We start from the raw sequence: 23,759 nt of genomic DNA, 5'->3' as shown, positions 1-23,759 counted from the left end.
ATTGGTAGTGTGATTATATGAAGTACAAGATTGTTAAAGTTGTGAAGTTTACTTCTTATTTAAACTAAAAAGGTGTAACTAATTTGTCAAGACAATTCCATCTCTCATCTGCAGTCAAACCTATTAGAAACTGTACTGGGTAATTTCAAAATATTATTGGGCACCAGTAAAAAAACAAAAAGTGCACTAACAAATTGCAGATGTGGTTTTAGCTAACAACAACACTTTATCGTGTTGAGATTGTAAGGTGGTATATTTACTCAACTTTAGAAACTCAAGTGTTCAAGGCCTTGTGTTGGAGTAGGAATTTGAAAACAAAAAATGTCCGTTTCTATCTATTTCTAAATGTAATGATGATGAACAGCTGAAAATGGAACTTAAAGGCATACTATGTAACTTTACCCTCTTCGCTCCCCCTACAGGTTGTCTCATTGGAACTACAGCTTGCGCGGCTGTAGTTCCAATGAGACAACCTGTAGGGGGACCGAAGTGGCGGGACGCGCGAGCTGTAGTTCCAATGAGACAACCTGTAGGGGGACCGAAGAGAGAAAAATTACATACAAGTACTGCTGCTAACTCCCTCTTTTGGTCATGGCAAAACGTAGACTCTAAGCAGCAACTAGGATCTCTTATTGGCTTGTCACCTGTGAAAACTGTCACTTGTGTTGGATAAAAAGCCTTGCAAAGTCAGATTCAGTGCAGCAAAAGCCTGAATTCATGGTGTGATGTGTTGAAAGTGAATGTCAGCTAAAAGTGTACATTAGTTCGAACCTCTGACAACTCATCAGTACATTGCTGTTTACGTTACACGATCTGGAGTCTAGACTAATTTGACATGCAGCCAAGAGGGAAGGAAGAAAGGAAGGGAGTAAGGAAGGAAGGAATAGAAGAAGAGAGCAGAGGAAGAGCAAAAGGAGGTTGGAGGGAGGTGACAGAAGTGGCAGTTAGTAATTGTGTTGATGAAAACCAGACCTCCTTTATCTCTCCTTCACATTCTCTCCCTCCCTCTCTCACTCTCCTTCCACTCTCCATTCTCTCACTTTGCATCTCTCTCTCTCTCTGAGGCCAAAAATAATGAGGTCACTCCCCTCTCAAGGACCGTTCCATATAAAAAACCCTCCGTGTCTCTCCTCTCTCTCATTCCATTTCGCTCTCACTCTTTCTCTGTCCACATCCCGTCTTCCACGCGACAGGCCTGCTCCTCGACACACCCATATTAGGACATGCACTGTCTCTCTCTAAGTGACCCAATATGTCTTATTGTTAACGCAAAGGCAAACTCAACAGCTTTGATCTCTCTCATTGTGTACACTGCCTGTGCACTCTGCTATGTGTGTATATATACCTCTGCTTATGTAAGGATAAATTAGCTTGTTTAAAAATACCATTTTGTTAAAATAACACGCCTGATATGAAGACCTTTTCTATTCAGGAAGGTCAGATGTCAGAGTCTGTATTTTTTTGTACTGTGTACTAGAGGTTTTCATAGATCATTAAAAACCTACCTGAACCTGACATATATAGATTTATATTTTTAAAAAGGGACCCAATCCAAAAGGGACCTGAGGACAGACAGACCTGGCCGAATTAGACCAGAGGGTAATTAGTCTCGATTCAAAACAATACCAAAATGGTTTGCCCGGAGAGACCCGAACAGAATGAACACTAATTAACAAACAGCCATTGTCTAAAAGAGTAGCAGTTCACAAACACGCCTCAGAAAAACAACTTCCAGCAATGATGGATGATGTACTGTAGCACCACATGATCATAATACATATTGTTATGACCCAAGATCAGCGGCATTAGAATTAGATACAATTAGACTGAATATTATTTTGACTTGTCCTCAATCGACTGTCAGTTAATAGATGATCTCTACTGTGTAAATGTCTCTATACTTGTGTTTTGTGTACTCTGTATATTCCTTAACCCTCCTCTCAGACCGTTTGAGATCATCATCCTGATGACCATTTTCGCCAACTGTGTGGCCTTAGCCGTCTACATCCCCTTCCCTGAGGATGACTCAAACGCCACCAACTCCAACCTGGTGAGTTATCTACAATATTTAACAGTTAAATTAGCGCACTTGCAATTTTTTCTCCACTACTTTTTTAGTAGTTTAGGTTACATAGGTTTATGTAACCGCTTGGCTCATTGGCTATTTTTTTCCACTCCTGGAAGACTGGATTTCTTGTTTTTTGTTCTTGTGGTCTGACACCTGTGTTTCCCATGTGACTGTATTATCTTGACTCACATTTTATGGGTTGTGTGGTGGGTTTTTGAAACATTACATCAGAAGGGTTTTCTGTTAATTAACATTACTGAGCAGCATGCAATTTGTACATATCCAGCTGATTCCATTGTGTGTGTGATTTTCTGCCATGTATATAAGAAGCAGAAGAAGGGGTGCTGTATTACACTGTGACTGGTTCATGAAGGTGAAAGACAAGAAGTGTGGAGGGAAAAGAGTGAAAGACAGGTGGGGAGTAAAAATAGAATATGCCTTTCTTCGAATAATACCTTCTTTGAGCATCATTTGTCTTATCATTGATTGTTTGGATACATCAGAGCTGTTGATTATGATGTTCCACTTTGAAGCCTGAAGAAAATGGAGGGTTTCAGTTATTTTGACCGAGGGCTCTTCAGTTATATGAAATAAAGCCATGTGAGTTGATTTCAATCAAAGGCAATGCATAATTTTCTTGTGGGCAACAGAACATTTTTGGAAGGAGAAAATAGTTGTTTTGATTGAGGAATGATTCTGTGGTTGCCAAAATGTCATATTGTGTAATGTAGCCTACTAAACCTAGTATAATTTGATATTTGTCAAAGTAAAGCAAAAATATCTTACAAAACAAAGACATCTGTTGCTTTGAAACTCTGATTTTCTGACTGCTTCTTGCCAAACCTCTTATCTAATTACCTCAACCTGGCCACTCACCAGGGTGTGTATGTGTGTGTGTGTGTGTGTAAAGCAGTGTGTTGCTTTGTGGTTATATAAATCAATATCTATTCATCCATCCATCCATCCATTAGCTATGCCCGCTTATCCTTGAGGATATGCCAATCCCAGCTGACATTGGGCAAGAGGCGAAGTTCACCATGGGCAGATCACCAGTCAATCACAGGGCTACAAATTAATATGATTACATATATCTGTACAATTCATGTGTTTATGTGTATGTGTGTGTGTGTGTGTGTGTGTGTGTGTGTGTGTGTGTGTGTGTGTGTGTGTGTGTGTGTGAACTTGCAGATGTATGCCAGTGTATTAGTGTGAGGACACTAATCCCTCAGGCCATGTAACATCTGTTACTCTGTCTTTCGTTGTTTCTTTTTTTCCTTCTTTCTAAGAATGATTTTGCCACGTTTACTTATTTTGAGGGCTCATGCTGTACTATGGTTTTCAGATTGCCTGTAGTGTGTTCGTATGTGGACTTTGCAATGTGCCCATTCACATGCCAACATGTCCATGGATGCTCTAATTGCTGATTTAGAGAATCTCTTTAGTATTAGGGAGAGTTTTACTGTGATTTGTTCTGAAGAAAACAGTCAGAGGATCCAGCGACCTTGTCTATTCATGAAGTTACTTTGGGCTTACTATAGATCTGTGAGTGGAGAAATGACATTTGTTTTATTTGTTTATCTACTGCCTGATTTCTCCTTTAATGATACAGTGTCAGAGCAGGTATATGAGTCAGTAGAATAGTAAATAGGATTGAATCAAGTCACAGATCTTGAAACTACAGGTAGAGAGCTAATGAATGAACCAAGAAAGAGTAAATTCTATACAACTCAGACGGTCACAACCTAAAATTCACCTTCAGATGCATCTCGAAAGCCTTGACTTCCAGGATAAGAAATAAAGCAGATAGCACATCCATTTAAGGTCGTACCAGAAATATAGTAAATATTCTGTGTAAATACTGACTTTTCGCAAGAAATATAAGTATGGTAGAGCATTGCATTGACGAAAAGTAATGCTTAGTGTGTAATTTATTTATGTTTTCACTGGACAGTCTAGACTGGATAACAGTCTCTGTCTCTCCATGTCTGTCAACACTATGAGGAGAATTTTAATGCCACGATTTTTGCAGTTTTGAAACCGTATACAGCATGAAGCATTGCCATGCAGACACACACACACACACACACACACACACACACACACACACACACACACACACTCAACCTACTCACCACCACCACAGCTGTGGTCAATTAGTTTTATAACCTTCTGACAGACAGGAAGCAATGCACAGATGGACTACAGGCTTAAATAACGTTTGAACCATGTATCTGTGTGTGTGTTTGTTTGTGTGTGTTTATTTGTTATTTTTGTGTGTATGTGTGTGGTATTATCAAGTATACAAGTTACAAACAAGTATTCTTTTGTGGGGAAGGAAGGGGAATGTAGGAGAACTACATTATGTCTACATTCTGTTTCAACTACTTTTGCAGCCTCATAATTGGTCTCTCATTGTAATTATTTTAAAGCTCTAGATTTGTAAAAGTAAACTGTCTCGTTATGTACCAATCATGAGTTAGAACGAAAACATAACATTTCAAAAAAAGCCTTCCTCTGGCATTGCCAGAAGTGAATCTTAAATTTTTTACTTTGTCTTTGCAATATTGATTTACTTTGACAATTGACGTTATTCAGTTATTTTATTGTGTTTGCAAGGCAGTGAACCCCAAACTACCAGAATCCCTCTTACGTCTCATTGGTTAATTTACCAGTCTATTGTAATTCTCATTATATTCTATTTAAATCATTTGAATGATGGGTTTATCCAGAGCTGCCTACAGTGACTGTTCTGCTTAAGCACACTCTAACAGACCACCTGACTCCTGTGACGTTATTGTTTTGCCAGTAGGAAACGTGACACTTTTTTTAAAGTTGTCTTTACACTATTAAGTTATTTCTTACAGTGTTAACTTTGCATTCAACTGCTACAAACTGTGAGGTCACCCTCTCATATATAATTTGAGTTTGAGCAGCAGGAGGTTTTAAATGTTCAATGCATCAAAACTCTTGTAACTGTATATTTTTGTGTCATCCTCCCCCCTTGTTAAGTAATGTTGTCATTGTTTTTGTAATTTGGGGTGACACATTGTGCCTAGCCCCTGGTGGTTTTGTTTGCTCACCCGCACAGTTTTTTATTTCTTACCATTTTTGCCAGTTTTTAATATTTGCAAATAAACTACAGGCTTATACACATATACAAGTTTTTTTTTTTGTTTTTTTTTTAAAGATTATTTGTTTGGGCTTTTTATGGCCTTTAATTGAAAGGATAGCTTGAAGACAGGAAAGGGGAGAGAGAGGAGGGATGACATGCAGCAAAGGGCCACGGATCGGGTTCGAACCCGGGCCGCTGCCAAGGCCTCAGCCTACATGGGGCGCACACTCTACTGGGTGAGCTAGAGGTCGCCCCAGGCTTATACAAAGTTCAAAACAGCTGCATCATGACTGGTTCAGTATCGTGATGATGCTCTTTATATTTACCCCCGACCCTAAGTGTGATTGAGCCTGAGTTTTTGAATCAATATGGCACCCCCTCGCTAGATTTGCACAGGTCTTTCTTATGTAATACCAGAGATCTGTTGTATTGCTTCTAGTACATGATTTCTATTTCTGTCTGCATCCCATAATGTGCTGCTCTGTCTCCTTGACGACATGCCCAATAATAGCAGCGGGAGAGGTTGTCATGGATATGGTAACCGTAGTGATGCTCCTCATCTGTCCTTGGTTACAGAGGAAAGAAGGGTAGAAACAAAAGTGAGAAAAATCTCTTCTCTCAGGGAGGAAAATACGTTGCACTTAGGCTAGTTCAGTTCAGGAAACATCTCTTTTTTTTTAATGGTAAAACTAGATGAATTTTCTTTAACTAGAATGTGAAGCTTAAGAACTTCTCTCCCTGTGGCTGTTCTGTTTCTCTTCTTCTCTGTATCTCTATTTCCCCTTCCCCCCAGAATAATGTTGTCATAACCAAGCAATTCACCAATCAATACACCTGATTAGACATTGATTGATGGAGAGACAAGAACACATGCATGCACGCACGCACATACACACACACACACACACACACACACACACACACACACACACACACACACACACACACACACACACACACACACACACACACACACACACACTTTTGACACTAAATCCCATAAGCAATAATGAGGCTTTATAGGATTCACAGTGATTGAGGTTTGAGATTACCTTGGTGTGATACTGTGTGTGTGCCTATGCAGGTTTAGATGGTTTATTTGACTTCTATATTGTTTGCATTCATTTGTATGGTGTCAGCCGTGTCAGTCATGGATGGTGTTTACCTGATTTCCTGGTTTTGTGTGTGTGTGTGTGTGTGTGTGTGTGTGTGTGTGTGTCAGCAGTAGGTGATTTGGTGTTAAGTGTTAGATGAATTAGCTGCTGGCTCTTCAGTAGGCGTGTGAAACAAGCACCTTTAAGTCAATGAATCACCTTTTAGGATAATGGACCCTATCACAACACACATAGATACCTTCTCTTTGCTCTGTGTCTTTTCTATATGTTTTTCTCTTTTTATATGAACATATAATGAATAGAATTGGCAAATTTGTTCAAATGCGTAAACTATGCAGGCAATGTTTTCCTATCCTTAACCAAGTAGTTTTAGTTGCCGAAGGTTAACCAGGCAGATTTACAGCTGATGCAAGATGATGATCCAAGTAATACTGATACCATGACTTCCATACCAGTCCGTGAACGATACTTTTTTCTGTACTAATTTTATAAAATCAATTTTAACAAAAATACATTACAACATTACAAATTAGGTTTACATTTTTGTATTTATTTTTTCCGCTCTTTTACACCTAAGTGACCCTGTCTCCATGCGTAACATAGAGTTTTTCCTAGTTTTACCAGCAGATCTTGGTAGAAATATGCTGCATACTTACTGTCTCACTGATGCTGATGAGATTTACTCCTTAGGTATTGAAATTTGGTATTGAATGACAAGGCATTTTTGGATACTCTATACTATGTAGGCAATTCAGTTGGTGCCTAAAAGTATCGAAATTCGGTACCCAGCACTAACTAACTACTACTAGTAGCTTGAAAGTTTTTTTGTATCCATCCCCTGATTCACACTTTTCAATCACCTTTTCACGGAGTTGCTTGGAGTGTTCCTTTGTCTTTATGGTGTAGGTTTTGCTATGATTCTAACTTACTAAAAGCTGCCTCCAGATACAGGTGTAGTTTTATTACAGTCAATTGAAACCCCTTGACTACACGCAGGTCCATTTAACTAATTATGTGACTTCTAAAATCAATGGGCTGCACCAGTAATGCTTTACTTGCATTGCATCCACAGGGTGTATTTAAATATGCTATTCATTTAGATAACTTTCTAGAGATCTGTTTTCACTTTGCGATTAAAGGGTCTTTATGTTGATCAATGTCAAAAAATGCCACATTAAATCTACTTTCATTCAAAGTTGTAAAACAATAGAACACAAAAATGTCCATTGAGGGTGAATACTTTTTAAGGGCACTGTATTTTGTAATTTAGGCGGATTAAGATTCACATTTTTGGATTAAGAGATTAAGATTAAAGTGCCCATATTATGAAAAAAACACTTTTTCTGGGATTTGGGGTGTTATGTTGTGTGTCTGGTGCTTCCACACACATACAAACTTTGAAAAAAATCCATCCATGGTGTTTAGAGTGAGATATGTGTCCTGCCTTCAGTCCCTGGGTCCGCTGTTCAAAATCGGCACGGCTTGTGACGTCACAAGCCGAAACGAGCAGGCTAACCGCAACCATTAGCTCGTAGCGTTAGCATGCTAACGCTAGCATGCTAACGCTAGCATGCTACCTCGTTCTCAATAGCAAAGCACTGCTACAACACACACAAGTTCACCATAATCTACAAAAGAACTACTTACATGTGCGCCCTCATTTAGAAGTCTCCCAGCTAATCCTGCCTTGTAACTGACCGAAGTTGTAGAAACAGCCTCTTTTTCTGTCTATGGAGCTAGCTAGCTGACATGATCTACATCTGAGCTACTGGGCATGTGCAAGTGCAATCAAAGATAGTACAGAAGAAGAAGAAGAAGAAAAGAGGTCTCACTCTGTAGCTAAAACAGAGACCAGATGAAAAGAGGAGCTGCAGCAGTGAGAGAGAGCGGTGCAGTACAACAAAAATATGGTGTTTTTTGAAAATTAAACCATGTAAACCTATTCTGGTACAACCTTAAAATACAATTATGAACCTGAAAATGAGCATAATATGGCTGCTTTAAGAGACAAACTTGTTTGTTTACCTATATTTCTGGTGTTCTTTTGTTTGCTCATATTTTACCTCAGAACTAGCTTCGGTTTTTGCCTTTGGATCCAATATGTTGAATTTTATTAAATTGACAAAATAACCTGCCTTAAAAAGATTCTCTTTACCCAAATAGTACTCCAAATATCGTCTGGTCTTTGTTCTTGAGTCTCTACATGTCCTCATGCCTCCCCCGTCCTCTCCCTATCATTTCTGCTGTAGAGGACCAAGTTAACATGCCGTTCCTTTGGGTGCTACTCTGCTGGTTGCTAGGAGTGTCTATTTATAGATGGAGAGGAGCGATCAGCATCTATCTGTACGTTCACTTATCTAAACAATGTTGGCCTGTGTTTTCTTTTGTTGATGGTGGTGTGTGTGTGTGTGTGTGTGTGTGTGTACCTCTGAATAGTCACAGTGGAATGCAGCCACTCACGGTGCATCCAGATAAGGATGTAGATGTGTAGCTATATTTGTGTGTCTGGTGGTGTATTTTGGCGTGTGAATAGCTACGGTGGAATTTTTGGAACATTTATTAGTACATTTAACGATAGGATATATGAGTGTGACTGTGTGTGTGCGTGTGTGTGTGTGTGTGTGTGTTGTATATATAAACAGGTTAATATGATTCACTACTGTACCTTATCTGGTCTTATACACATATGGCCTATCAGCACAGATGGGAAACTTAAAATCCCTTGCGATTTTTCTTCAGTACAACAAGTTCCATCCAACCTGGAGCCTGGGGAGTCATTATTTGGAGATTATAAATGTTTTTCCCCTTTTCAGCTCCCAGAAGAAACAAGGAATACCCCAGTTACCATTTCTGTTAGAGACATGGGTGCATTCCAACTCCAAAGCTACTACTTCAGAGTGCTGTTTGGTTTCTACTCTATTGGTTCCATATTTTGGAGCCATTTCGTACTAATTCCTCACTGCTGCAGGGCTACAGTATGACTACATTAAAAGTTGTCTTTTTATCTGAGTAGTTTCTCTGCTTTACCAGAATATCTTTCTTTTCTCTCTCTCTTTTAATTCTCTTATTTTTACATAGTTTGTAGTTTGAAATGATAGAAAATATAAAATGGGAATCAGGAATGCCTCCATCAGCAGGGTTTAATTGAATAGATATACTTTAAATTGATTAAGATTTGGCAGTTATTGTTCTTTATTACATGGCTTGGTTGAATTCTAAGGCATTCTGCGGTCTGTTATTTCTTGATAACAGACCGTTGCTAAGTATAACACACCGTTGCCATGCATAGCAGAGCGTTGCCATGGACGCAGTTCTGTTCACTCTGGAGGACAACTATCAATCCGCTGAAAGAAGTCCGGATAATTTATCAGCTGTGGAAAAAAGTGGGGAAACGTGGATCAACTTCTGTCCTCCAATTCAAGCAATGACAGCAGAACTGGTGAGCGCCTATCCTACATCTTTATATACGGTCTATGATCGCTACGCAGTAACTTCAGCCATAGGAACAACAACGCTAATTAGCTTAACGTTACATTGCAACATGTTTAACGTTACAGGTGGGTCAAAAAGGAAACAAGATGAAATGTCAACATAAATATTCCCAAAGAAGTCCCATTCGCCGTGTCTCACTTCACCGTCAACGGAAATGTTCAGTTTAATGTGAATTAGAGCAGCCGATAGCCCGCTAGCTCACTACAACGCTTCAGCTAATGTGTCAATTTTTAAAAGGAATGTGTCAGTTGACTGGACCCGCAAAGACACATGAAGAACAAAGCGAAATCCACAGCGGGCAAATCCCTCCAGGTTATCATTGAGGCAACGACAAAATCAATAGATGCAAGGCATGAGTTTGTGGAAGAGTTTGTTGCAATGTGTGCTGAAACTGAGAAAATGAAGAGGATACGTCCGTTTCTTGTTAAACATTGCAAGCAGGGAGGCACACTCCCAGAAAACGCCAGCAGCCTCAGGCAGACCCACCTACCGCGGGTCTTACCAACACATGCAAAAAGTGCTGCAAGAGATCCGTGGAAAGAAAATCTTCGTTGTTGTCGACTAAACCTCTGACAACCGAGATCGCAGTGTCCTCAACATTGTTATAGGTGAGCATCCAAAGCTTTTATTTAGGTAATTTTGAATGTGCTTTGCTGAATATATTAACAGTTTAAATAAAAAAGCTGAATTGTGAGTTTGTGTCACTGAGTTTTTAAAGGTCTATACTGCTTAGAAGTGAAAATAAAACAACCAAATCTGAAAAATCCGAAAGGGCTAGAAATAAATCCGAAAACACGGAATTTGAAAAAATAAATAAAACGGAATTTGGAAAAAAAATAAAACGGATTTCATAGGGCCCTACAGAGTTTACGTTGGACGCAGGATTCCAACAGTAGAGAAAGAACGGACTATTTTCTTTAGCGGAAGCAATAGAATTGTATTTACATCAATAAACTACTTTTTAATTCAATATTGTCAAATGATTGATTTATTTGGTAAGTAGCCATGTAATAAGCGGGATAATGTAGAGCGAGGCGGTTGTTATAGTGAATACAACCCCGACAGGGTGATCAGGACCACGACGCAAAGCTGACTTTGTGTTCGCCATACTTATGTTCTTATCTACTGGTGAAAAGTGGTTGGCAATATTCTGATGTATGAGCTAATGGCTATAAAGCCACATGGAAGAGATAATGGATTGTGGTTAGTATGTAACATGAAACAAAGCCACTATTGCATCACTGTACAACACAGCAGAGCTATTGTTTTTATTGAGATGAGCCTGTATTGGTACTTATTTGTACTTTTGCAGTTTTTATTTGCCTCTTTAAACTTTACAGTATAATATATTATAATAAACTTAAAAAAAAACTTGTCTCCCTCTTTGGAAGAACTTCATTGACATGGCTGTAAACAAAAACAATATGGCTAAAGCTTAACATTCTGTAACTGTTATTCCTTGTTGTCTCAGTCCCTCCCTCTTTCTCTGAGCCTTCTCTTCATCGCTCTTCTCCTCCACCTCTAATAAAAGTGAAAGATAAAGACTCTAAATGATGGCAGCTGTGGCACCACATTCATTACAATACTATTTCCTCTTCCCTCTCTCCTCCTCCCTTACTTTTTAATAGTCCCATTTTGGTGATAAAGATAGGGAGATTTCCACACAAACCTCACAACCTCTCAATCTTTCTTCTCTTATTCTTACTCTTTCTTTACATACATCTCTCTCTCTCTTTAAAGAGAAGAAAATAAATATTATTTTTGTGTGTTTGCCTTTGCATGTATGTGTGTCTGCCAGTCCAAACTAAAAACAGCATATCAGTATTTTTAGGTTTTTATGTGAAAACTGTCCCAAGCATGAATCCCATGATTCCTTAGCAGATCTTTAGAAAATTGTCCCATCATACACTTATTGTTCACTCCAAACCTGCATACCAGACCCCTGGGATTCTGGGACTATGTCTGTCTATATGTGTGTGTATTTGTGTTTGGGAGGACACATACAGCATCTGTGAATATGCATGTGGATTTCTGTGATGCCGCATTGGTAATCAGTAGCTAGAGTAATTTGGCAAACAAGTCATGTTTAATCAGGTCAAATGCGCCTTATGAAACAAAAATAAAGTTAGAAAAAAATAAGACGCAGAGGAAAGAATTATTTCCATTACATAACTGTCTGAAAGATGCTAGTAAGGCTGAGGTGAATTTTTGAACATTTGTATGAATCTCCAGATGTGCTAGTGGTTAAGGTGAGTGAGACAGAGGCAGTTAGGGGGAGAGAAAGAACAGAAGAGAATGAGATAGAGCAGGATATTTTTACTGAGCTAAAAGTGTCCTCTGCCTTACATCGACCCACATTACAGCTCCCACAGAGCACACAGAGAGAAAAAGAGAGTAATGTCTCTGTCCATCACTGAAACTCAAAGTTGTCAGTGCAACCTTACCACAGGGAGCGATGTCAGTCTTAATGTCCCATTTCAGTTCGAAACATTTTGGTTATAGTACGCTATTCTGGCTAATACAATTTACTTAAGCTTAGTGGTTGTGTTCAAGGCAGGTTTTCTGGCCAAACAGAAAATAATTTTATACTGGGCAGGGCAAAAAAAAAAAAACTTCAGAAGGGATTACAGTGAACAAAGTTTAACAGTCCTGTTACCCCCATGGAGAAATTTGTGTTGACCCATCTCAACTATTTAGGAGCAGTGGACAGCCACAGCACTCCCCTTGGTCAAGAACAATGGCAAGAGTACCATCACTGAGAAGACTGGCAGCCTCTGCATGACATGGCTCTTTATTTTACACTAAAGTTGAGATCTGTTGGGTTGCTGTATGGACAAAGTGGTAGCTGTATTTCAGCACAAATACTGCCGCTTCCAAAGCTTTGAAACATTTTGAGCATCAAAGACTCCATTTCCTGCATTCTGATAAATTTGTAGGCACACATTTATAGTGAAAATTTATTTGCATCAAGGAAAACACAAAATTTAGGAGCCAGGTGGCAATTCAAAATATAAAATATAATGGAATATAATGCAGTAAGGGGGCTTTCGCATCTGACTACACTTGACCACAAAGTTCAGTTCATTTTCATCTCGTACTTACGAAAATAGTTCACAGAAACATGTTTCTGAAAACATTTTAAGCGAGAAATAGGCCATGCAGTTGCTGAATCTTCATTTCAGATCGACAAAGGTCAGTTTAAAAGATTTTTGTCAGCTTTTGAGAGGCAGCGAGCCGAGCCAGCCGCTCCTCATTTGCATAAAGCAAGGCAAGCAAGAGCAGGTGACTCAACGCCCCGCTTCTCCAAAGTCCCCGCAACGCTACCAGAATGCTCCCATAAAAATGAAAGGGAAGGGGGGAAATGACGCTGACAATGGATGGACACACACCTTGAGAGCTCCACGCCCGCCAGCAGTGGCTTCTTGCTGCGCCGCCGGTCCCCAAGGCAGCATGGTCACGGGAGAGTCCGGTACAGCCTGACTCTGCAAACTGATATCCCATTAGCGCTAGTTTCAAAGCAGAGCGTTCAGATCTAGTCAAATCAGTGCCAGCCGCATGTGTAAAATATAGCGGCTGTGGATGAGAGAGAGGCTTGCTGCTGAAAATCAGACGTTTTGGCGCCCGTGTTTTAAAAACCTTTTTGGGGGTGCCAAAACTTTCTTTATGCAGGAAAAACCCTGACGTCATTGTGCTGATACTACAAGGCTTTTATCTTCCCTTTCCTTTTGTCCTCTTGGTCGCAACATGTTTAGCCTAGTAACATTTAAACTGGGGAATTTTTAACTTAATTTGTAGCATCATCCTATCACTGGCATCCCAGTATTAGGTACACAAACAACAAATTGCTTATACAGCAAACATTAGAGCCATGGCAACAAAAGTAATGGAAGTGCACAGTAGATCTCTGGGCAAATTAGGGTGGTAAACAGGTGTAATGTGTTTTTTGCGTGTGCATGTATGTGTCTTCATCATTCCGGACTAATATTTGAACAGCCATGAAAGCCTAGAGGAGTAACCAGAGGAGTAAAGCAAACTGCACACCAGCTACTTTCAGCTAAAAGGCCCTCCATCAATCTCTCCTGAGCTTAATGCAAAACCTGTCAGTCGATTTCTGTAGCACTACAATCTAGGGTTGCACAATATTGACAAAATGTGATATTGCGATATCGATTTTCGAATTTCGATATTTTTAAACATATGTAAAATTACAAAGGTTACGGGAAAACATATCAAAATAGATTCATAACAAATTAAACAAGTTTTCTTACAACACAAGATTTAGTTCAACTAACTGTCATATTGGACTGGTACAACATGAATAAATAAATAACGACCATGTCTACAGAACAGCACATGTTTTACTGGTTGTACAGTATAAAATAAATAAATAAAGAGAACAGGACACAACTTTTCTTTCGCTTCTCGTTCCGTTTTGTTGTCTCTATCTATTTCTTCACTTACACTGTCACTCTGTCGAAATATGCACACATGTGGTACGCTCCATAGGGTTTGTCACGTAGTGGACCCGTGCTCTGTGCAAGTGGCACGGTAACTGGCCAATGAAACAGGATCATTATAGCGTTTCTAGCGGGCTCTAAATCGAACACAACTAAGCCACACAGCCAACGGACGGGACGTAGCGCTCTACAAAATGAACAAAATATTGCATATTTATTGCGACACTTTCCATATAACATTGCACAACGTGATATTGCGATAACGATATTGAGTCGATATATCTTGCACCCCTACTACAAACTAAAAATTACTCAGGTGCAAAAATGGATATTTAGAAGCAAAAGGAAGAAGCAGACTTGTCAATAATAGACCTAGAGACTTTTTATTTTCAATTCCAGTGATGTACAGTATTAACTTGTTGTTGCTGGGACGTTTTAACTAATGGTCCTAATTGTGAAAGCCTTCTGGATGCCCTGAGATCAAAAACAGATAACAAAATATCTGAAATCCAGTGCAGAAGCCTAAGCTCACTTGCTCACTGAATTAATAGGTGTTACAGTGTGTACTGGTTCTGTTAGGGAGAACTAGCTGTCATGTTGGTGTGGTATTCACTGACATTTAGCCATCTGGCCTGGGATCTGGCAGCCACACACTCTTTCTCTCTCTCTATCCCTCTCTGTGTCCCTCTTACACACACACACACACACACACACACACACACACACACTCACACACACAAAGTGTTGGTTCACATTGACATACACATCCTCCGTTGAAACTCTGGCTGGTGGTAAGGCGTGTCACTATGATGCATGTGTGAGTGTGTATGTATCTGTGTACCTGCAAGCTTGCTAGTGTGGTTTGTGTGTTTTGCCTGCATCATCAAAAGGCCGGGTTCCCATAGAAACAGATGTTTCTGTTTTTTTCCTTGGTGACATACAGACAGACTGTTTCTGTGTGTGCATGTGTGTGAGATATACCCTGAAAGTAGAGATAATTTTGCTTTTTTTATAGAAAGAAAACCCATTTAGTTCATTTTTGCATATTAGCGCCCATGTGAAAGTGTCTGTTCTGCTCTGTACAGCAGCAGCAACAGCAACAGCAGCAGTAGAGTAGCAGGAGTCAGATTTCACTCATCACCTGACGAGACCAACAGGACGATGGTGGAGGCTTTGGTTTCAAAGTCAAAAGCAAAAGTGCATATAACATACATAATACATTTATATTGTTTGGAATAGATTATCACTGTTTTTTTGCTGTGTGTAGACTGCTAACCAATCGCGGAGCTGTCTGAACAGCCCAATTGGTTAACATCATATTGCCAAATATGCCAAAATGAGCCGCACAGCTCCACCAGAGAGCCGGAGAGGCCAGACATAGCCGTGGTGCGTTTACGGTGTAATCGGTAACACTGGTGTGTCACTTTAACTTGTGGGGAAATTTCCTCACCTTGGCATCCCTAATACCAACCACAAAGGAGATGCTTGATGATGAGATGCACATAAAGGATTTTTAACTTTCAGATAATTAAGATGTTGATTGTGCAAAAAGGGCTGGGAAAGAAATCATATTTTGTACATTCATAATTTAGGCCCACCTGACATGCAGTCAGCAGCGGCAGCAGTGTTTGTTTTATTCTTGCAATGAGTCATCTGCAGTGCAATAGTGAATTCACATCAAAAGATGAATATCAGTTAGTGTTTGCTTCTGGGTCTTTATCGTTCATTGTTGAGAGGCTGGTGGGAGGCAGATTGGTCATGATCAATAGAGTGGCTTGCTCATACTGTAAAGTGCTGTTTCCACTCATATCTATTCACTGAAATATGTTTATCATGGAATCAATAGACATGAAAATGAATGTGTTGTGGGTTAGGGAGCAGAGACATATTTTAGGAGCATGCTGATGCTTTAGCAAGTTTTATCCCCTTGACTACAACTTGGATGTACTTTATAATGATGTCAACCAGTTTTCAGAGTGTATTTTGTTAGGAAGTTGTGAAAACGTCCTTTCTGTTGCATTTAAGGGAGTGCTAACATTCAAGCTTGGATGGTTGGCTGCCCAAAAGCATTGCGCTCATGAACTATTTTCTCAGGACAAATCATATCAAATTGTAAAAGTACATGGACAACTAAAGACAGTTAATGTCAATTTGGTTGTTTATTGCATGGAAAATAGTTGCCATTTGATGTCAAAGTTGCCTTGAAAGCATTTTTCAAAACAGAAAGTGAATGGAAACCAGTGATTGCAAGACATACTGTATATCTGAGGGTTCATACGACAACAGGATAAATAAACGTTTGTTATACAATTTCATATAGATTTTTTCACAAGTCCCTCTCATCTATGCTTCTTTTCAGAATGTCATCCAACATCCTCCTTAGTTTGAATTATAGTTTGAGTAAACTTATCCTATATTCTCTCATTCTCTCATCCTATTATCTCTCATTGCCTACTATTCTTTCTCTTTGTCTTTCTCTATTCACCCTCTCTTTGACTGTTTTCCTGCTCTGTAGGACAACTGTCAGGTGTGTGTGTGTGTGTGTGTGTGTGTGTGTGTGTGTGTGTGTGTGACAGCGACCTCCCTCCGCTGCACCCCCGCACCCTCCTGCTCCTGGGAGGTGACCCAGTTTCCCATGATCCAATGCGGCTGCTTATGCTGCGTTGTTGCCGTAGCGATATTACGAGGTCCTTTATTGCCGACTGTGACTGCCCCATAAATAATGGATAGAGAGAGTATTGGACAGTGGGGATGAGAGAGTGAAGGATGAGTGGAGAGACAGAGGGGGTAGCGAGGTAACACATATAGGAGGAAAAGGGTCAAAATATTAGAGGGAGGTAAATGTGGACTGAAAAGTGTTATAGAAATGGAAAAGTAAGAGGAAAAAAGAAAGAATAAAAACAGAGTACTCCAAGTACTCCAAAGCAGAGAAAGGGTTAGGATGTAGTTAGAGTATCAGAAATGGAGGGATAGAGCTGGACAGAGAAAAGATGAAGAGGAAATACATCACATTAAGGAGGTAATGATAACAATTCATGGGACCAAGTTATGTACAATAATCAGTGTGGAATTCTACAGTTGAAAAATAAACTTGTCTGGGCTCTAGTAGGCAAACTATGTAATGGTGCCCACTGTGTCTAAATTACCTCAAACCTACTTTATCTTTGGATTTCTGCACTGACTTTTCTTATCAGCTGTCATTTACAGCTTCACAATAAATCTGAGATAAGTTATTATTGGTCGATAGACCACGGCTCTATTTAAAGAGTTCACTACATAGTCAGTGAGTTAAATAACTAACATTGCAATGAGGGCTTATGGACAAATTCTGGTGGGATTGTGTGCCTGTGTGTGTGTATCGTGTGTATCTGTTTCTCTGTGAATGTGTTTGTGTAGTCGTGTGTGCTATTATGACCATTTGTGTAGCTTGTAGTTAATCTTTGTTACTGCTGACTGCAGCACACACCTGTTGAATAGCACTTTAGCTGTCACACACTAATACACACATCCACTCTTTCTCTGGAGCCAACACATACACACACAAGGGGTATGTTGAGGTGGATGCCCTTTACTGTTCTGCTAGAGCTGTCAATCCTTGGGCTGGCATTGAGTTTGTACAGCAGCAACAGTGGGTTTAAACACACAGCAAATGCCCTCTCTCGTTAGCTGTTGTGAATAATACATTTTTACTTCTTTTAAAAGGCTTTAAAGTGCCCACACAGCCTTTAAGTTCAAAGCAGGGAGTTAGCCCAGGCATGCATACATTTTCTCAATAAAAGAAATGAAAGAAAAAAGTACAGCATGTAAGCAGACCACCATGCTTGCTTAACGGATGTTGTGGGGGCTGAAAACATTTCTTACCCCTCTGTTTTCCTGTAGTAAGGGTTCCAGTGTGTTAATTGCACATGCAAAATTTTGAGGAGCCAGCTGGCTGTAATGACTGCCTAGACCTCTATAAAGTCAGAGGGCATAGAGTGTCACTGTGAAACTGGAGGTTTACATGGGAGTTAAAAGTTGTACAGTAAAAAGTCTGTAGTGTAGTTCTGTTTTTCACTGACTTATATGTCACCATTAAACCATTCGTGTTTGATACATTCCATTATTCTTTACATAACATGTTTCACTTTCAGAAAAGTCATTTCAGAAATGGCAGGCCCACCTTATGTCTGTTAAAGATGATGTAGGGCTGCAAGTAACAAATATTTTCATTATCTGTTACAGTAATATCTCTATTTTGCCTATACAATGTCAGAAAACAGAAAAATGGCCATTCCTTTTTTCGAGAAATGAAGGTGACATCTTCAAAATTCTTATTTTGTCTTGCCAAAAGTGCAAAACCTAAATATACTTAATTTATATTAATATAACAATAAAAAGCAAAAACTCTTTACAGTTGAGAATCCGAGGGTGGTTTCACCAAAGCGATTTGTGAGCGAAAATGCTGGCAGCATCACGTTTCACAAACAATTTTAATTGCAATTTGTTGCTTGCAAATTGCAGATCAAGTTGGGTGTTCTACAGGGCTATCAGATGGGTCACAGGCATGGCTTTTGTTTATATTAGTGAAACGTGTAAAAATCAATAATGAAAATTGTTGCCAAATAATTCTGTTGACCGAGTAATTGATTTATCAACTAATTGTTTCAGGAGTAATATGATATTATGTCAACTTCATGAACTTTTTATTTAATAAATTAAATTGGATGGGCAAATGCACAAAATTGTGAATTACATCATCTGTAAATTCAGCCAATGCCATATTCTTTTTTTTCATTTTTAGGCCTTTATTTTCACAGGACAGATGAAGACATGAAAGTAGAGAGAGGGGGGGAATGACATGCAGCAAAAGGCCGCAGGTCAGAGTTGAACCCGTGGCCGCTGCGTCAAGTAGTAAACCTCTGCATACTGTATGTGCGCCCACTCTACCAACTGAGCTAACCTGGCCACAGCCAATGCCGTATTCAAGGAGCGGTCTGCACATTCTCCACTATGCTAGCTACAACCAGACTTTTGTGTTTTGGTTCAGCGACATATTGGCATTTCCTTCTTTATAGACTCCTCCAGTGAACCTGAGTTCAAAAAGAGTGAGCTGCAATACATGTGCTGCACACACAAACACACTACATACTGTATTTTTACACAAACACATGCATACACACACGCACACACGCACACACACACACACACACACACACACACACACACACACACACACACACACACACACACACACACACACACATTCATAGCACATGGTTCAGAAGATTAGGCAGCACATGTTTCCACATGTTAGCTATTAGACTTTACTTTTAGTCTTACCAAGTCTGCTTAACAAGAACTTTGATGTGTGTGTGTGTGTGTGTGTGTGTGTGTGGGGAGCAAATGTGAGAGAGACAGACAGACAGACAGACAGACAGACAGAGACAGACAGACAGTGTGTAGCTGAATATTAGGAGTTGGAGGATAAAGAGAAGGATATGGAGGAGACAGGGCCAATGAGTAAGAGGAGGAGAATGTGGGTATACTGTAGTTTAGAAGAGGAGCAGAAGAGGAGTAATGAAAAAGAGGGGGCATTAGATGGGTGAAGTTTATTACACCAGGACGATTCAAATATTATCAAGCAAGCTCTAAGAGTATTATATAAATAGTGCTATATATAGATATATTATATATAGTGCTTTTATGTAGTTATGTGTTTGTGTTTGTGTGAATGTGTTTGTGTAGGTGTGTGTTAGAGCCCGACCGATAAAGGATTTTTAAGGCCGATATCGATACAAATATTCAGTGTTTTAACAATCCGATATTCCGATATATCGACCGATATATATTTAAAAAAAAAAAATCCAGAAACGCGTAACAAAACATAAACAGATTTCCCTAACATTAGTTATTTGTAGTTTGTTTGTATTTATGAGTCCTCACTAAAATAATGACAATGCAGTTTAAAAATAAACTTGTTTGTTTTACTGTCACAACAGAACAGAGGAACATCAAAATATATTAAAGTTCTGATAAATAAAATATATAAAAATACAAACTTAAGATATCAAACTTAAAGGGTTAAACACAAGTGTTGCTAACAGGGACATTGTAGAGCGCTCTCTAGTGGACAAACTATGCAACGCCAACACTCATAACATGGTTGAAGGGTGTTTCGTCCGTTTTATTTTTTAAATATTCATTTATCGGCCATTATAAATGCCGATACTGATAGTTTGGAAAAGGCCTAATATCAGCCGATAATATCGGCCCACCAATATATCGTCGGGCTCTAGTGTATGTGCTATTATGACCATTTGTGTAGCTTGTAGTTAATCTTTGTTACTGCTGACTGCAGCACACACCTGTTGAATAGCACTTTAGCTGTCACACACTAATACACACATCCACTCTTTCTCTGGAGCAGGCACAAGGGGCATGTTGAGGTGGATGCCCATTACTGTTGGAGCTGTCAATCCTTGGGTTGGCATTGAGTTTGTACAGCAGATGTTTCAAACACACACAGCAATGCCCTCTCTCGTTGGCTGTTGTAAATAATATATTTTACTTCATCTAAAAGGCTTTTTAAATGCCAACACAGCCTATTTACTTCAAAGTTAACATGCATACATTTGCTCAATAAAAGAAATGAAAGAAAAAATGCAGTCTCTGTTTGGTGCTTTTTAAATACCGTAACGATGATGTCCACCATTAAGGTGAGGCAAGGTAAACCTTTTATATAATGAACAGTCCTTTTCTTTAAGTAACAAGGCTGCAGATGCATTGAGGATCTAACGTGGTGAATACAGCAGTGCCACACGCAGTACATCGAGCATACATGCAGGCCCTCAGATGTAATGTAAATAAATGCAATGTGCAAACATTGTCCAAACCATCCGTGTCCTGTCTTTGGTTTGGTATAACGTGCTACTGCCTCTTGACTTGACTGTAGATATAAAAAGATACAGATTGTTTCACAGCAATAATGACTTGGCACTGAGATCCAAACTTTTGGGTTGCCAGGCAACTCAGCAACACCAGCGACCGTATATGGACATTTCTGTTTTTATCTTTGCCTTCCTATCACTGTGGCTCTTCCTTTCTTTCTTCCTTTCTTTCTTTCTTTCTTTCTTTCTTTCTTTCTTTCTACACTTCCGATGTTTTTTCTCTCTCTCTCTTTAACTGCAGGCAAGTGTTTCTACAGGTTCTTTATCTCCTTTTCACAGTCTTTCTCACTTTCTATGTCTTACACTCATACAATCTCTCACTTTCTTTTACTGTTTCTTTTTGTCTAAATAATGAGCTTGTTAGGTAACGGCTGAGGTTAAGGGCAGAAAACCTGAGAATAATAAGAAGGGGGAGTAGGGGTGTAAGAAAAAATCGATACACTTGAGTATCGCGATATTTTATTTTGCAATATCGATTTTCTTTTTTCTTTATATATTTAAAGTGCCCATATTATGAAAAAATCACTTTTTCTGGGATTTGGGGTGTTATGTTGTGTCTCTGGTGCTTCCACACGCATACAAACTTTGAAAAAAATCCATCCATGCTGTTTAGAGTGAGATACAGTTTCTGAATGTGTCCTGCCTTCAGTCTCTGGGTGAGCTGTTCAAAATCGACACGGCTTGTGACGTCACAAGCCGAAACGAGCAGGCTAACCGCAACCATTAGCTCGTAGCGTTAGCATGCTAACGCTAGCATGCTACCTCGTTCTCAATAGCAAAGCACTGCTACAACACACACAAGTTCACCATAATCTACAAAATAACTACTTAGATGTGCGCCCTCATTTAGAAGTCTCCCGGCTAATCCTGCCTTGTAACTGACCGAAGTTGTAGAAACAGCCTTTCTTTTACTATCTATGGAGCTAGCTAGCTGACATGATCTACATCTGAGCTACTGCACATGTGCGAGTGCAATCAAAGATAGTACAGAAGAAGAAGAAGAAAAGAGGTCTCACTCTGTAGCTAAAACAGAGACCAGATGAAAAGAGGATCTGCAGCAGTGAGAGAGAGCGGTGCAGTACAACAAAAATATGGTGTTTTTTGAAAATTAAACCATGTAAACCTATTCTGGTACAACCTTAAAATACTGCTGCTTTAATATTCATGTAAGACAGAGGTTCACGTTTATGTTGTGTTTAATCCCCCTAACGCTAGATGGCTATGCTGAGAGTAGTGACTAGTGTCCTTGCCTAACAGTGCCTAGCAGTGCCTGACTTATTGCTAGAAGCTAACAATGTAGCTATGGCTGATCTGAACTTTGGCCTACTTTAGCATATAAAAATGTGCTCACTAAGAACCTGTGAACAACAATCCCAAACTGGCAGTTTTATTTTCTGTGTATTGAATTGTTTACCTAAAGTAAACTTCTTTGACTTTTATGCACATCATGTCTTTTTTTAAATATTAGTTTTTCTAAAATTATACTTAAAAAAAATCCCATATATATCGCCTTACGCACAGTATCGAAATATATTGCAATATATTGAATCGTGACCCATGTATCGTGATACGTATCGTATCGCCAGATTCTTGCCAATACACAGCCCTAAGGGGAAAGTAAGTATGGCAGACACATATTTAAATACAATTTGGCCATAATTTTGACATAACATTGGAATATTGGAATTTTTTTTTTTTTTTTTCTTGAAATCTCTGGCTTTAAAAATATACTTACTGGGCTGTACTTTCTGTATTAAAACAAACACCACCTGTCACATTTTTAACTGATTAAAGATTTTGCCATAAATGAGCATCCAGCATGGTTAAAAACGTTGTTCTTATGCCAAAAATGAATGAACAACAACTTAAATGCTTCTGATGGTTCTCTAATGAGTTAGCCTCTACTTTCTATTGTGAAACGTAAATAATTTTCACTTACTCATCCATAGAGGTCAATTAAGTTAATTCATTTCCCTTTGACTAATATATATAAATGCCTTCTTTATGGAGAAACTAAAATGTATGTAACCTTAGTTTTGTCTGATTTCATCTAAAGGAATTGTTTGTGTCTTTGGCATGGGTATGGCAGTCATGAAATACAGCAATACAACTGATTATCACTGGTGTAGCCATGAAAGAAGATGTTTTTCCTGACCAGGGGGAAACTGAATGAAAAGCATGAAAGCATCCTCTCCTCTCGTTGCTTCCTATCTCTTAACTTCTCCTTCTCTTCCAGCCTCGCTCTTTGCGTGTATGCTCCCAGATCTAATTAAAATGCCATCTTCGGTTCACTGGTGGGCCCCCTCCCTTCTTCTCTCTGTGCTCTGCTGCAGTGTAAACACGCTGTGTCATATTAAAAGTTTGAATCCGCTGTGTCATGATTTGGAAGCTTAGCGGCTGATCCGCCATGTTTGACAATTTGACTGTGCCATGTTAGATGGGACTAGACAGGGATTTTGAAGATACGTTATGCTTAGGCATGCTTAGGGCCATAATTGCCACCATGGAATTGATCTGGAGGTGTGAGCAGGTTTATGCCATGTTGAAGGCTGCAGCTATGGATTCAATTCCCACTTCAGAAACATTACA

At 39.3% G+C, this 23,759-nt stretch overlaps 1 protein-coding gene across 9 annotated transcripts in view; it reads left to right on the top strand.

The window, feature by feature from the left end:
- cacna1c (calcium channel, voltage-dependent, L type, alpha 1C subunit) overlaps nt 1-23,759 on the top strand; it is a 231,715-nt gene that overhangs the window by 63,904 nt on the left and 144,052 nt on the right. For all 9 annotated transcript variants that reach the window (XM_035996127.1, XM_035996126.1, XM_035996128.1 and 6 more), the window contains exon 3: nt 1,945-2,050. In XM_035996127.1, coding sequence (XP_035852020.1) covers nt 1,945-2,050 — 106 coding nt within the window. The remainder of the gene's footprint in view (nt 1-1,944; nt 2,051-23,759) is intronic.

Source organism: Sander lucioperca, chromosome 20 (genome assembly GCF_008315115.2).
Source record: "Sander lucioperca isolate FBNREF2018 chromosome 20, SLUC_FBN_1.2, whole genome shotgun sequence".
Classification (NCBI taxonomy): Eukaryota; Metazoa; Chordata; class Actinopteri; order Perciformes; family Percidae; genus Sander; species Sander lucioperca.
This window is presented reverse-complemented; position numbering and strand designations above follow the sequence as displayed.